A 17,711-nucleotide genomic window follows, 5' to 3' on the forward strand; every position below is an offset into this window, starting at 1 on the left:
ATAGCCGCAGGTGAACTTTCGCGCATGTACACTCGTAAAAAAAGTGTTATTAGCATTCATTTTTTAGTAATATAAATGACAAAATTATTATTTCATATAATTAATACTAAATATTATTAAATTATTAACGTTAAATATTTATTATTAATTATTTAATATTTAAAAAAAAAGAAATAAATTTAATCAAAATAAAGTATAACTTCTTACGCGCGTACATAAGTACACGCACCCTTTTTTATTATTCTGTCGATAAGATCGAAACATATTATTTATATATTTCATAATTTATTTAAATATAACATCTAAAAATAGCAATTTAAAAAAAAAAAAAAAAACCGGTCATTATCTCTTATAATTAGTACATGAAGTAAAAACTTTGTACTCCTTCCTACGAAAATTGCGCGAACGGATGATTATGAAATTTCCCACACTTGTAGAGAATATAGAGAAGGAGCGCAAAATGTTACTTTTTTTTTAATTATGCATAAAAATACATTAAGTCAATTAAAAAATATATTACATACTACCATGCATTTGGCATGCATACTATTTGTTTATTGTCAAACTTTTCTTATTGCTTATAGTCTGTGGTCATATTGAGAATTATTAATCTATTCTCAATTGTTTGTCTTTATTAATATTTGTCTAAGTCTAAAGTGTAATCTTGTGATTATAGAAGTTTGATAGTCTTTGACAATAGAATCATCAATCATAATAGTGTACAAATTTATAATTTCAATTAATTATAGTCAAATTTCGACTACCGAGGGACCACTAGTTAATAATTAGTAGTAAGTCTATGAGATTGTGATTGAAGCGGCCACATGGTGACTATTGGTTAATGTTAGCTAGCGGCCTGGCTCTGTCCCTGACTATCTGAAGTCCACGGGTGACCACTCATCATTAGATTGGCCGTATACTCGTCTGCATACAAGGGCAATAAAAAAAGACGCCTGGTGTAGTACCAGCATCGAACAATACGACTATGATTATTTATTCAAATCAGTAATGAGTGTAGACAGATAAGTATAAGATATATTTATATTGTATAAGATAAGTTCTTTTTTTTTATTATTCTTTATTAGAGCCATACACCTATTAGGTTAAGTCGGCTAAAAGGCATAAGTTTTTCTAATGAAATAAGTAGGTACGTACTAACCCACAAATATGAATAATTTCTACGATCAAAATTTTTATCGCGTAATAATATTAAAATTCCATAAAAATTACAATTTGCGTACTTACTATGCAATTGCAGCATCCACGTTACAATATCTATGGGATCCCGTAATCACTTAATCCCAAGAGGGCCGTGAGCTCGTTGACCCATCGTAACTATTAAAATTAAAGATTTTCTCTTATTTTTACAGCTCATATCATACATCATATCTTAGGCTTAAGAGTTAAACCGTTAACGACCTCTAATAGTTTTTCTTGTATAAATCGATTCGATTTCACTCATTCGAATATAAAATAATGAAATATGGCTCGATAAATAAATACATAAACAACATCGGGTAATTACTTGACGGATCGCCAATACGATTCTATTGTCGAAACGACCGAGTAATAAAGTGAGCAATATACAGAGATTTAAAACGGCGAGGGTGAACGCGATGACGAATTATTATCTGTCGTCAATGATGCCCCGCGGTGAAGGGCGAAGCCTGAAGGGAGTACCGCGAGGGATGTGACCCAACAAAAATATTTCAATTTAATTATTCCAGAGTAATTACCTACGCGTTATATTTCGGCGTTAATCCCCAACATAGGCTCATGGCTCATTTGTCTTATTGATAAGCGCGGTATATCCTAAATACTACGTTTTTTTTTGTTTTCGAAAGCAAGCCTTCGGTCTGCCAGATGTAGAGTGGTCACCGCGCTCATTAATATCGGCAATGCCACAAACTGATGCTCCGTCACCAACTAAGATTAGCAACATCGCGTTTATCAATAAAAAAACAAAGAAATCTTTATAAAACCGTGAACGACAACAAGCTATACTAGTCTTGTATGGAGCAATCAACGAGATTGAAATTTTACCAAATGTAATTTGTTGCAAAAAGTTTTCCAAGAAAGGTCAACGCACCTACATAACTCGAACTGTGTTGCTCCATCAAACAACTTAAAAATTACCCTTCATATAAATCAAATACTGATAGTCAAATATACTAGTGGTCGCCCGGTAGTCGAAATTCAACGATAATTAATTGAAATTATAAGTTTGAACATTATTATAATTCTATTATATATTCTATATTCTATCTAATCAAAGACTATACTTCTTTTTTTTTTTTTATTCTTTTTTAAAGCCATACCTATTAGGTTAAGTCGGCTGACTATACTTCTTAAATCACAGATTTCGCCAAGGCTACACTATAGATAAATTATATTGAAGACAAACAATATTAACTTATTCTCAATTTGACTTTATACAATAAACAAAAGAGTATATAATATATCCGTGTTTTTTATGCATAATTATAAAAAAATATTAATATTTTGCACTCCTTCTCTACATTCTCTATGTGTGGGAAATTTCATACTCCTCCATCCGCGCAATTTTCGTAAAAAGGGTTGCAAAGTTTTTGCTTCACGTATTATTTGATGTCAAAACTTTCACCGTATTGTAATGTTACAACATAATAATATTCTCTGCGTAAAATACAACAATAATGATAAATAAATAAAAACTACTCGCGCATTAATTAATACAAGTAAAAGTTTGACGTAACATCGACAGTGGAACTGCTCGGGTGGGTTCAATGACTTTCAAACCCACACTAGACACACCTACGTTCCAACTAATACCCTCACATTATACGAGATTAAAGGAAAAACAAGCGAGCGGGAAACTTCTCGGGAAAACGAATTACATAAACGTAAATTAGATAGAGCTGTTTTCGTTCTTAGATTTATTTGAAAATTCAAAACTATGTAGAGCTATGAAAATGTTTGCTATTAAGCGCTTTAGAGAATACTGAATGAAATTTTAGACTATGTACTCAAATTTTAGTGTGTAATGTACTTGTATGATAATGCTTGTACATCCACATGGGCTCCGGTTACCACATAAATTGTTAAGTAAGTTACCACTTGAGTGAAAATGATAAAAATGAGTTTCCATTGCGTTAGCTATTGAGCACTTTAGAGAATGATGAATGAAATTTTAGACTGTGTACTCAAATTTTAGTGTGTAATGTACTTGTATGATAATGCTTGTACATCTACATGGGCTCCGGTTACCACTTAAAACCAGGTGGGTCGTGAATTAGTTCATCCACCTCTGGATCAAAAACGAACAATCTTTATTAGCAGGTGACCAACTGTGAATGAAGATGTCCGAAGCATTCGTGTTGAGTGATGCACCGGTGTTCGAATCTCACGCGGGTACCAATTTTTCTAATGAAATACGTACTCAACAAATGTTCACGATTGACTTCCACGTCGAAGTAATAACATCGTGTAATAAAAATCAAACCCGCAAAATTATAATTTGCGTAATTACTCGCGGTAGGACCTCTTGTGAGTCCGCGCGGGTGGGTACCACCGCCCTGCCTATTTCTGCCGTGAAGCAGTAATGCGTTTCGGTTTGAAGGGTGGAGCAGCCGTTGTAACTATACTTGAGACCTTAGAACTTATATCTCAAGGTGGGTGGCGCATTGACGTTGTGGATGTCTATGGGCTCCAGTAACCACTTAACACCAGGTGGGCTGTGAGCTCGTCCACCCATCTAAGCAATAAAAAAATAAAAAAAGGCTTTTCTCGTTCGATACATAAATATGATTATCACAACTTTGGTGTTCCCAATAACCGAACCTGTGACGTTCATTGTGAGTACTGTCGCGCGTCTTGGTGAGATTAAGGGTCTGTCATAAATAGATAACGCACCCTAAAACAATTTAGTCGGGGGTTGGGGAAAAAAATTGCCGAATAAACGAATTCACTTGAACAGCGTTTTTAATTAAAAGACGAATTTTTTAAAAACGTACATGACAGTTCAATGCACCGATATTGTCCAAGCATTTCACGTTCAAGGGCTTACAAGTTTGCATAATTTTCAAGTATGCTCCATAAAAGCTGTATTGGATTTGTATATGTGTTTATATGACGTATAATATTTTATTCAAAAATTACAATATACCAAAATTTTATTTTGAAAGTAAAGAATTTTTGTATTTTGTATTGTATTTTATTCTATCACCGCGAGTGTTAGATAAAATTAAAACTACGTTTACGGTTGAATCTCGCGTTTTTAATTCGAACACTTTTCAGTTTTCGTGGTTCACAGAACGAACGAAGGTGTTATTCATCAAAATTTCGATATTATTAATAAGCTAGTACAATATTTAGTAGTAGTTCTGATTATCTATCTTCTATCTATCTATCTATCGTATCTTCTATATATATAAAAATTAATTGCTGTTCGTTAGTCTAGCTAAAACTCGAGAGCGGCTGGACCGATTTGGCTAATTTGGGTCTTGAATTATTCGTGGAAGTCCAGAGAAGGTTTAAAAGATGAAAAAATATGAAAATTATAGAAAAACAAAAAATTTTGAGTTTCCTTTGATGTATCCCCCGTCGGGCGGATTCTTTTTTATTTTTTTATGTTTATACAAAAGTTTAGGTCTTTTATTAATCGATTGAGGCACAACGAAGTCTGCCGGGTCAGCTGGTATATTTATATTATTTTCACAGCAGCAATACCAATAACTGGTATAAAATCCGAGCACAAAATTGTTTCCCATATTCTTCCGTTTAATTAAGTCCGACCGCGTATCCGCCGGCGTGCGCAAATATTTGCTGGGCTTTGTACAAACATTGGATTGTAGGACCCCGCACTGGATATATTTTATAGACATTCGTTTATCACTCGGCCGCACGTGCCGAATATTTCCTCGTTCTGCGTTCGCGAATTTTTTTATAATGCCTTTTTGAATTTATGATCGACGCAAACGTCTAAAGAATCTACAGGGTGTTGTATATAATGAATGCAAAAAATATAAAGGGTGTGTATATGTTCTCGAAATTGAAAGTTTTATCGTCGTCGTGGCTTAAAGGCTGCGACGCTCGGTGTAATTAAGGCATTGGTTGTATCATTAATTTTTGTATCTTATCTCTAATGGCGGATGACGTTTTCATGTCTATAGGCTCTGATAAGAATTGAATACCAGACGTGGCCCGTTCACTCGTAGATGAAATAAACGAAAAACGCAACAAGAAGATATCTGGCAGATGCGACCCGCGTTCCCTGAGGGCTCTACGAAGGACCCACGCGCTAGTTTATTTTGATTACATTACACATTCGAGAGCAAAATCAATTTCGAAATACAAATTTCCCGAACGTTTATTTCATTCCATTCTATTTTCTTCGGTTTTCTATAACTATAAGCATAACTAGAACTAAACTACTATTGAGGTATTCTTTCTCAGTCGTCTGCGACCACGAAAACTGTTAACTGTAACTGTAAACGTCGGAAAAGATATAATGATTATAAAAAAACGCGAATTTGAAACGTAAAAGTAGTTTTAAATTATTTATTGTTTTTTTGAAATTGTTTATTCTCCGGCTTGTGTGTGTGTGAGTGTTGTTAATGTTAATGTGGGTGAACATTTTTTTTTATATATTAGATGGGTGGACGAGCTTACGGCCCACCTGGTTTTAAGTGGTAGCCGGAGCCCATAGATATCTACAATGTAAATGCCGCCACCCACCTCGAGACATGAGTTCTTTGGTCTCAGTTTTTACAGTACAACGGCTGCCCCACCCTTCAAACCGAAAAGCATACTGCTTCACGGCAGAAATAGGTGGGGTGGTGGTGTGGACTCACAAGACGTCCTACCAACAGTAAAAAAGTGAATGTTAATGCAACTAAGCAAAATCTAAGCAAAAAAAAAAAAAAAGAACTACTCAAACTCTTAATTGTTGAAACCAAAAGATCGGTACCTCTGGGGAATTAAAACTATAAGTTATTCTAACTTTGAAACGAGTGACGCAAGAAGGGAAAGCCACAACCACGTAGCTTAGAAACCATGTTGAAGTTCACAAAGTCGTGACCGGTTGATTAAGGGACGTCACAAGCCGACTCACCGAACTAATTTGATCACGAACCAGTGAACTCCAATGGTGCGAATAAACATTTTGTACAGCCCTAGCACGACATAACACACTATTATACAGACGCTAATAATTGTAAAACGTATTTTATCGATGGACTCCAGTTACCGCTTAACGTCAGAAGAGTGGCGAACTCGTTTGGACATCTAAAAGAAATCACGAAAATAAATTCAAATATTTTATGTTCGAAATAATTTAATTATACTATTAAAAGCGCATAAATAGTTAGATCAGTAGATAGTCAAAATGAGACACTCTGAAACTGGAAGTTATCATGTCTAAATAAGTTCGTGGGTAGGTAGATATGTTTGATGCGAGCGTGTGGCATATGATGCCGACAGACACCAACATGCCACTGAAACAATACCCTTGACATTCATTATTTAAACTTGAAAAAATATCATTATATCATTTCACCTCATTCGTATTAATGGATTGCGTAATTTTTAACACGTATGTAAAACTAACATCGGTAAAAAAAAAACTGGTCTTTACTGGTGGTGGTAGGACCTTTTGTGAGTCTGCACGGGTAGGTACCACCGCCCTGCCTATTTCTGCCATGAAGCAATAATGCGTTTGGGTTTGAAGGGTGGGGCAGCCGTTGTAACTATACTGAGATCTTAGAACTTATATCTCAAGGTCAGTAGCGCATTTACGTTGTGGATGTCCATTTCCTCCAGTAACCACTTAACACCAGGTGGGCTGTGAGCTCATCCACCCATTTGATCAATAAAAAAAGCCTTTTAAATTATAATAGAGACTTACAGATTACATTTTGATTTTTAATTTAGATGACGAAGAACAAGGTTATTATCACACGTAGCACATGTAAGGATTCTCTAGTTCGTTTACGTACTAAAAACTATAATTTATTCATTGTCTGAGTGATCGCAAATTTTTTGTAACGTCAAATAAAAAAAAAAAACTGCTTAATCTAAAATCGTTCTTTAATCTGTTGAAGTTTGCAAACAGGAGAACAGAAGAGAAATACAAAAATATGTCGGACGTAAAATGCATAAATGGGCTCGGATATCTCCGGAAAAGAGAATTCTATTCAAACGATCCCTCGGACCTTGCGTTTGATGTTTGACACTTGAAAGCGGCACAGAACAATATGGCAACGAATGGCATCCCCACAAATCAGGGTGAACACCCTTGAACAATTACGACGGCGAACGCGACTCGGCTAATGGCCGGGATTGCGTTACGCGAAAGTAAAATTGAACCAAGCATACGAATGCTAGGGATGTGAATGTACTTTGGTATTTTTCTTTATTAGGAATTTATATTACATTTGTATTCGTATTTTGTTTGCTGCTGTCCTTAATATACTGTATATTTTTCGTTTAATTTAAGAAACGTCTATAATAACTACAAAAAATACGTACTATAAAAGAAATATGTCTAATTTAAATCGAAATTGTTTTCTTGAAAATAACTTTTTTGCCATACCTAACCGATGATAGCCTAAGGAGCTATTTCAGCTAGCTAGCTAGCTCGGACGGGCAGGTGAGTTTACGGGCTCAACCTGAGAGAATTTGGTAACTCTAGCGCTTAGCAAGAGCAATGCTTTACTGAATCTACCTACACTGGATTGGAATCATGACCCACTGAGAAGATCCGGCGAGAAACTCAGTGGGTTGTGTCTATGGGCTAGGTTGTACGTTAGACTCTTTATCAAATTAATCAGTGACAGTGACGATAGTAAATGGAGAGGAATCGATAAGAAATGTTTATGGTGGGAATGTAATAATATGTATTTAATAAAGCAGCCACGGTAACAGGGTTATCGTGCCGCACCGCTTTTTCGAAGAATCAAACAGTTCAGTGGACATGAAAATATTCAAACAGTTTATCAAGCAGTTATAGTTCTCGGGCAATCCTATGCCTCCGCAATCGAATTCCGATTAGGACCGATACTTGGGGGGGATGTCGAACTGCCAGCAATAACTAACAAACAAGTTTCCTAGATAAAACACAGCCCTAAGACCAATTTGTGGGAAACAAACATTCCTATTCGGTTATGACAGGACTCGTGACAATTCATGGCACGTTATTTACTGGCCACGGAGAGGGACTGCGGGTATTTGTCGGTCGGATTACTCTCCGTCTGGTAATGGGACGTGCGACACTAAGGGATTACAATCAATTTACATCGTGGTTGCGATTCCAACGGGGCCATTGAGCGAACGTGAGGATTAAGGCTAATTGTTTCGGATTACTGAGGGAAATCGCGTTCGGAAATCCGAAGCTTTATTGCTAATTCTTGTTATTATGTGGACAGAATACCGTTTTGCATTACGTAATAAAATCCTATTAGTCTTTTTTTAAAGTATTTTAATTGATAGTATAGATATAGTTCAGTTGAATCTCAATTTTTATTCTATAAAAACAGTACATGTTAAACCATTTAAAATACTCCCTCGCTGGAAAAAAAAATCAAGAAAATGCATCGACTTCATTATTTTTAACAAAAAAAAAACGCAATCGTCAAGAAATAGGGGGAACACAATAAGCTAACCCTTGGCACCCTCGGAAGTACGAACAATCTTTTGAATTTGATTCGAAATTCATTGAAATAGCCTTCTGAGCTTCCCTTGTATAACAGCCCTTTATAGGTCCTAAACATTCGCCTGTGAACTTTTTAACATATTTTAAAGATATAACAAAGGAACTAAAGCGATCAATAAATCTTACATTTCAATCGAGTAATATTAAAAGAGTAGTATCGGAAAAACTAGTTAAGATATGTTTTGATAATGTGTTTAGGAATTTCAGATATTTCATTTCATTTGCCTTATAAGGCAACAGGGGAAAGTATTTTTTCAAACAGCCAAAGTTTGTCTTGGTAATGACTTTGAATTTTGATTGATTTCCATCCAAATAGATGATTTTATTTATTTTTATTTATTTATTTATGTACACACAAAAAAGAAGATATAGTACAGAGTAATAGGAAAATTATGTACAAAGGCACTGCTTATTTCTTTGACAAATCTCTTCCAGCAGACCTCCGAGAGGATTATGAGAATAATAATTAAAAGTGATTTTATACAGAGCGCGGATTATTCTTAAGCAAGAAATGCGATAGTGATACTTGAGTCAACTTATTAACTTGAGGAGGATATAAATGGCAAGGTGCGGCTTCTTAATGGCTATGTCGGGTGGAACAACTGCACCTCAAACATACTAACCATTCTACAGACGGATGTGTTTATAATCCATTAACGTGAATGCACTATCCGCGGCCTTACCCCGGAAAGAATGGTACAAAAAGGCATAATTTTATTTGATAGCGCATACGATACTTTGTATTATTAAATTGTTCAAGTGATTATTGATTTATTATTCTCGCCCTGAACTTTATCATCGTATTTAAAATATAAATGTAAATAAAATCAGGTGAAGTCGGTAAACTCTGGGGCAAGCATTTAAAGGTTATCAGCAAAGAAAACACTGCTGTCAAATTCTCATCACTAATGTCAATATGTGCGTCAAAAATATGTGCATTATATTTGTGCTATATTTTTTTTTACTTAAACGCATCGTCTCCATAAATTGTTTCGTTCGTAAGTTTTAGGTCAGTGTTAGATCTTTTGTGTGTGTGTGTGTGTTTTTTTTATTGCTTAGATTGGTGGACGAGCTTACAGCCCACCTGGTGTTAAGTGGTCACTGGAGCCTATAGACATCTACAACGTAAATGCGCTACCCACCTTGAGATATAAGTTGAGGTCTTGAAGTCTCAGTATAGTTACAACGGCTGCCCTACCCTTCAAATCGAAACGCATTTCTGCTTCACGGTAGAAATAGGCGGGGTGGTGGTACCTACCCGTGAGGACTCACAAGAGGTCCTACCACCAGTAAAAAATAAGTATTTAAAATGAAAATTGATTAACAGCCTGTGTTGTCTTCTAAGCAGTCGTATATTTATTTATTAAGTTGCACCAACAAAGTGATCATCAATACAAAACATTGACAAATTGACAAACGTTCATGGCAGATGTCACCCTTAATTATAGGTGCAATCGACAGTGCATTAACAACAAAAATAAAAAATATTATATAACTAAGATTACTAGTGGTTCCGCAGTAGTCGAAATTCGACTAATTAATTGTAATTATAAGTTTGAACATTATTATGGTTATATTGTCAAAGACTATTATACTTCTATAATCACAGATTTCGCCAAGACTACACTATAGATAAATAATATTAAAGATAAACAATATTAACCTATTTTTTATTTGACCACAGAGCATTTTTAAGCATTAACTAAAGTTTGACAATTAATAAAGAGTATACATATGTGTGTCTCTAATACATGGTAGTGTGTGTAATGTTTTCTTTATTGATTTAATGTATCTTTTATGCATTGTTTTAAAAAAATATTAGCACTGTGCATTCCTTCTCTATATTCTCTATAAGTGTGAGAAATTTAATACTCCTCCGTCCGCGCAATTTTTGTAAAAAAGGGTACAAAGTTTTTGCTTCACGTATTAATATATAGATAGTATAAAACACTCTATAATGTAGAGATATATAATATAGAGTCTATATCATACTCTATATCATCTATAGAGTATGATATAGAGTATAGGTGTTTTGTCTTACCTTGTAGCACGTAAGCGGAGCGCTGTGGCAGCGTGCCCGGAGCGAGGGTGACGCCAGCATGTGACGTATTGTGCAGCGATAATGCACCCAGCAAGTCTAGCTCGGTGGCTGAAACAATATACAACACACTTAAAGTAACTACTTTATAACATTACTAGCTGGCCTGGTAAACGTTGTTTTGCCATTTAAATTATATATATATAATTTAAATGGCAAAACATTAAATTATAAATATATATAATATATAAATTTTATATATATATAATTTAAATAGTATATATATATATACTAGATCCTGCCCGCGACTTCGTCCGCGTGGAATAGTTCACAAATAATGTTTTATTTTAGAACAAATTTGGTTAGCATAAAAAACGTTATAGTGAGCCAACCTTAACATATAGACATATGCTGTCGCGTACTTTTTTTAGATCTTTTAAAGGGGAACAATTCTGTCATACATTATTTTAGCGAAACTTTACCCGTTTCTGCAGCGCACGCAGCGGAAGCTCTCAAAAGGGGAAAAAACTCCGATTTTGAGACATTCTGTATTGGTGCTCCGCTTTTATTGGTCTTAGAGTGATGTTATATAGTCTATAGCCTTCTCCAATAAATGAACTATCTAGCACTGAAAGAATGTTTCAAATCGGACCAGTAGTTCGTGAGATTAGCGCGTTCAAACAAAGGAGCTTTTCAGCTTTATAATATTAGTATAGATAATGCAACATGGCCTTGCATAATAAATATATCTTGGCAGGATCATTTTTGAGGGACTTTCAGCCCGTGCGTGTGAGGTCTATTCGAGGGAAGATTTGACTTTTTTACAGTGCGTATGAGACCTGATAGGCCTCACAAAGAATCGTTATTAAATATGCACATACTGATAGAAGTGTGTATATAGTCGCCTCTCGCACCGAGCGAAAGGACGCGATTTGACTACCGCACTAGAGGGCAGTTGCGCATGGGGCTTTTTAAACAGCATAACGCAGTCAGCGTGTTAAGCAACATTTTTGCAATTTTACATGATAGCCATTTAAAGTATAGAATTTGGAAAAAATATCATAACAAAAAAACCTCTTTAGCTATTTGAATGGGGTAAACCTAATTGAAGGAACATCGAGTTGTTAAAGCTAATATTAAATTAAAAGAAGCTTTAATTACAAAGATAAATGTCGCGTATTAAGCGAAATGTCGCTTAAACCAAATAGCCTCTCGCCTCTAGAAATAATGTTTATTAAACATAATTATGATAAAAAATAAAGATGGGTATTAGTATGTAGAAAGAGTTCTTTTCAATGGGTGTGCTTCTCACATTGTCCATAGATACATACAGCCCACTGAATTTATCACTGGTCGTCTCAATGAGCCGCGATTCCGATTCGGTGGTAGGTTCAGCGAAGTACTGCTTTTGCCAGGCCTAGTATTACAAAGTGCTCTTAAGTTAAGCAAACATGAACGTATTTACGGGACTACGTTTTCAAGTAGTAAGTAGGAACTAACATTCTGGAAATTTGTAAAGTAAAACAGTCTCGAGTTCCGTTTGGAAGGGTAGGGCAACCATTATATCAATGTAGTTGAGTCTACGACCACGTATCTCAGAATTTATACAGTGGCCTAAATGATAAGAGACTTGGAGTACTCATATCTAGCGATGCTAATTTGACAGCGTTCAAATCCCACTGGCAGACACCATTTTTTCCTATTCATTCATTCTAAGGAAGTAAGTACTTTTGTCACGTGCACAAATGATTTACACGATGAAGGAATAAGATCTTAATAAAAATCAAGCCACGCAAAATATAATTTAAGTAACTAGTACACGACTAAGACAAGAACCTCAAGTCTCAAGGTGCGTAGCGGCATTCATGTCCTCAGGTGGATTCCAGTAGCCACCTAAGGTGAGATGAGCCACAGCTGATTCACTCGTAATAAAAACAATATTCCGGTCAGGATATATATATGATGTGGTTTGGCTTGGCTTGCCTTGCCTTGGTTTATTCCAATTCGCAAATCTGAACCAATAATTGAAATTAAATTCGTAGCATAGTTCCCAGCTACGGCGCTATCAAATAAAGCATTAACTTAATTCGCATGCTCATTCTGTTTATGCAGTAGTTGGCTGTTTGCCGGGAATAAGCAAATGCGGATATTTCAGCTTCGGCGGTTCAAGGACATTATGTCATAAAGTAGGTTGAACATCGCTAATGCAGTCATTCTGATTTATTTTGTGTTTCTCTGACGGCAAAGATACGCTTCTATGGAGAAGGCTTTTTTAACCCTTCGATTCGTCTATGTTTTTCTATGTCTAATTAATTAAAAATAACAAATGAATGATTTTTTTATTTTTTTTATTGCTTAGATGGGTGGACGAGCTCACAGCCCACCTGGTGTTAAGTGGTTACTGGATCTCATAGACAGCTACAACGTAAATGCGCCACCCACCTTGAGATATAAGTTCTAAGGTCTCAGTATAGTTACAACGGCTATCCCACCCTTCAAACCGAAACGCATTACTGCTTCACGGCAGAAATAGGCGGGGTGGTGGTACCTATTTATGAGTCGTGTGATATGAGTCTAAATGTTCGCATACAGAATACCCATCTCGTATTACTAACTGACTAAGACAAACCAGATCAATTTGAAATTTTAAACTTAAAAACCTAGCTTAATGGTATTGTAGAAGCTTACATACGTATTTGTTTGGTAAATTTAATTTGTATCATGTTCGTTGCGTATTCTGAATACGTCTCTATTTCACTATCGAGTGAAAATCGTTATTGAAATTATTTCTACTAGAGGTCCCGGAGTAGTCGAAATTCGACTATAGTTAATTGGAATTGTAAGTTTGTACACTATTATGATTGTATTTTATACTTCTATAATCACAAATTTCGTCAAGACTACACTCATCGACACTATAAAAATATTAACAAAGACAAACAATATTTAATCTATTCTCAATTTGACAACAGACGTCAAAAACAAAAGTTTAACAATAAATAATATGCATGCGTGTGTGCGTCAAATACATGGTATGTAGTGTGTGTAATGTTTTCTTTATTGATTTAATGTATACTTTTTGCATTATTTTAAAAAAATATTAGCATGTGCACTTCTTTTCTATATTCTCTATAAATGTAGAAAATTTCATACTCCTCCGTCCGCGCAGATTTCGTAAAATGGGATACAAAGTTTTTGCTTCACGTATTAATATATAGATTATATAGTAAACAATCGAAATACTTTATTTAAATTATAAAGCTGAAGAGTTTGTTTGTTTGAACGCGCTAATCTCAGGAACTGCTGGTCCGATTTAAAAAAATATTTCAGTGTTAAATAACCCATTTATCGAGGAAGGCTATATATATAACATCACGCTAAGTCCAATATAAGCGGAGCCTCAATAAAGAATGTTTCAAAATCGTTTTTTTTCCCTTTTGAGAGCTTCTGCTGCGTGCGCTGCAGAAACGGTTAAAGTTTCGCTAAAATAATATATGACAAAATTGTTTCCCTTTAAAAGATCTAAAAAAAAGTCCGCGACAGCATATGTCTATATATTAAGGTTGGCTCACTATAACGTTTTTATGGTAACCAAATTTGTTCTAAAATAATGCATTATTTGTGAACTATTCCACGTGGACGAAGTCGCGGGCAAAAGCTAGTCGTTAATACGATTCTATCATTCACACACGCAACAGTATCAATTCGATTGATATAGTACCGAATTGAAAAGTAATACACTTCCCTCCCGTTCTCTAGCACTAACGCGAGGGTTTCTAATCGATAGGACCGTAAATTAAGATAGTACGTGGATTGACATTTTCATTTCTTTTATGTGAAGCTCTTACAGAAACTAAACTCATTCGTCGTCTTATCAAAGAAAGGTTCATCATTCTTTACCATACTTAATTCCACTTTAATCATTACACTATCGTCCAATAAGAGGTTTTGTGAAGTTGTAGTTATAATAATATGTAGATTGTAAACTCGATAAATTTGATAGGCGATGATCAAATTTCTTTTTTTGTTTCTTTATTCTAGCACCGATTTCTTTATTCTATTTTTCAGTAAATAATTATTAATTTAAAAATACGTTTCGGTTAATTTCCTTTTTGAATGGCCTTGTTATTCACATCTCGTGGTTGCCTGTAATTGTAATCTCGACTAGACAATAAATTCCTTTAGTGGTCTCTTGTAAAATTTCAATATAGTTGGGGAGAAAAATTTAAATACATATGACATTGACGAATCGAGAAGGATGTTTGTATTTTCAGATTAAAAAGACAAATAAACTAGTACCAAATATGGCCCTCGTAAAGACCAAGCTTTTTATAGTAAAATAATACTACTTATGAAAGTGACCATTGCAAATGTGCAACGATATGATAATGAAAGCACATTCAATTTATGTTTAACTAGATTAACGATGGCAGACGAAAGACGTTAAAATCAACCAGACAAATAGCCACGAAGAGGGATATAACGGTAGCCATTTAACTTTTTTGATTGCAATAGTTTTGTGCGTTGACTCATACGGACGAATTATATAATATTTGTATATAAAACATGCAATTCGCACGATCAAATAAGTATTCTTCTTCTTCTTTTTCCAGTGCCTCTTCAATCCTGAAGGTTGGCCGTTAACTTCCTATATTCATTTTTATCAGCAGCCAGCCGGAACAGATGTTCGACGGAGGCAATACCGGTTCACTTCCGGATATTCCGGAGCTATGACTTCTTTCTTCGCCCAGCAAGTCTCTTTTCGTCTACTTTGCCCATCACTATCAACTGTAGCAGCATGTATCTTTCATTCCTGAGCACGTGGCCGAGATATTCTATCTTGCGCTTATTGATAGAAGTCAACATTTTCCGGGACATATGAACGCGCTGAAGCACGGTTTCGTTCCTGACCCTCTGCGTCCAACTAATGCGTAACATGTGACGGTAGCACCACATCTCGAATGCCTGTAGGCGTCTTGTAGTGTTCTCTTTCAATAAGTATTCAGTTTACGTCAATTTCAATGTTTTTAAAAATCCCATAATAGTTTCTCATTCATCATTGTTAAACTATAAATATTTTTTTAAATATTCGCTAAATGATTTCTTCTTTACATAGCTCATAATTTCCCTACTGAATACGTTTTATATGAAACAAGTAAAAAAAGTCAAACATGGGTTTGAATTCATTTAAATACATTATAAATAATCAAATGACTCAATAGATTAAAAAAACAATCGACTGTTCAGTAAAATTTCCTCTTCAAAAAACGAGAATGACGCCCCATTACTGCGATTTATCTCGAAGGAACGAGCCGTATCCTGCTTATTATTGTTTAGTACCAATATATAATAATTTACGATCGAATAACGTAGTGGCCTACATTCGAACAATCAATAAAGGCTGTGGACGAATCCGAAATTTGACAAAAGACGCAGTCTCGAATATCGATCGCCACGTACGTAAGCATAACGTGAAACCGAAATAACTGTCGCATAATCATGCCCGTACGTACGGAGCTCGCGAGTACAGTGGCCTGCTGATACTTCAGAAACTATGTTTGTGTAGACTGAATTTTACGAAGACTGGCGGTAGGACCTCTTGTGAGTCCGCGCGGGCAGGTACCACCGCCCTGCCTATTTCTGCTGTGAAGCAGTAATGCGTGCTTAGATGAGTGGACGAGCTCACAACCCACCTGATGTTAAGTGGTTACTGAAGCCCATAGACATCTACAACGTAAATGCGCCACCCACCTTGAGATATAAGTTCTAAGGTCTCAGTATAGTTACAGCGGCTGCCCCACCCTTCAAACCGAAACGCATTACTGCTTCACGGCAGAAATAGGCAGGGTGGTTGTACCTACCCGTGCGGACTCAAAAGGTCCTACCACCAGTAACCTGTCCATTTACGGATACCCAATCGAGAGGGGGGTAACAGACTGGATTATGTCGGACTCCGGCGTCTCCAGAGAGGAAGAGGGGGAGAAGAGAAAGACCGAGGTCCTCCACCTCCCCCAATTTCTCACAGGAGACTACACCTTGAAAAACCTGTGAGACACCTGCCCCGCAGAACCGACTACTGACTAAGCCCCATCGAGCTCCACCACACCGGCTACACGAAACCTATGGTAACGCAGTGCGCGCCAAAGGTCTCGCCTTCGCCGGTACCCGTCCTGATGATAGGATGGGTACCGACGAAGTAGTGACGTACCGAAGTACCCACTGTACAACACTTTCGCTATTGAAGATGTACATATATTAGGAAAAGATAGGAAAGTAAATATTTTGCATTCGTAGATTGTAGTTAACGTCACAACCGGACCATGCACGCATTCTGTTATATACTTATACATATATATGCGTGTATATATGAATATAAGCGTGTAGTACAATAGTCGGACCGACGGTGTGAGTGACATCAATTTAAAATGCCTACATTCATACACAAACCGCCCGCAATACATCAGACCAGAGAGACGGGTACACAAAGGAGTTTCCCGCGCTCACGGTGACTGGAGGACCATCCATCACACGTAACCCGGTCACGTGACTACGAGTTGTAGCTATACGCCGTAGCGACGTAGCCACATCTGGGCTACGAGAGACCGCCTCTACGACTGATTGAACACAGATTACACAGCGATGATATATTAATTTATGGTAGTTAATTTGATAAATATTGTATTAATGTTTTCAAAAATAGCGAACAATTTCATTTAATTTTACGAACGAATTAGACGTTTATTTCGAATTTGAAAAGACTATGAATGAGAACTAGGACAACAAGTTACGTTGATAGCAAGTATGTACTGAACAGGTGTTAAAGACGATTTCAACTATTCGTTTTCTTCTTGCTTCGGTTTCCTCAATACTGAGGGTCGTGACCACCTCCTCGCAACAAGAGTTTATTACGGACCATTCCACGCCATTTTCCTCTATCTGCCGCCGAGTGTAGAGCATCGTGAACTGTGGTGTCGAGGGTAGTGC

General features: G+C 36.1%; 1 protein-coding gene across 3 annotated transcripts in view; it reads right to left on the reverse strand.

Moving 5' to 3' along the window:
* The window catches only part of LOC114252646 (protein kinase C-binding protein NELL1), a 58,668-nt gene that overhangs the window by 12,170 nt on the left and 28,787 nt on the right, over positions 1–17,711 (reverse strand). For all 3 annotated transcript variants that reach the window (XM_028187215.2, XM_089732287.1, XM_028187214.2), the window contains exon 2: positions 10,731–10,838. In XM_028187215.2, the coding sequence (XP_028043016.2) occupies positions 10,731–10,838 (108 nt within the window). The remainder of the gene's footprint in view (positions 1–10,730; positions 10,839–17,711) is intronic.

Source organism: Bombyx mandarina, chromosome 13 (genome assembly GCF_030267445.1).
Source record: "Bombyx mandarina strain Sakado chromosome 13, ASM3026744v2".
Lineage (NCBI taxonomy): Eukaryota > Metazoa > Arthropoda > Insecta > Lepidoptera > Bombycidae > Bombyx > Bombyx mandarina.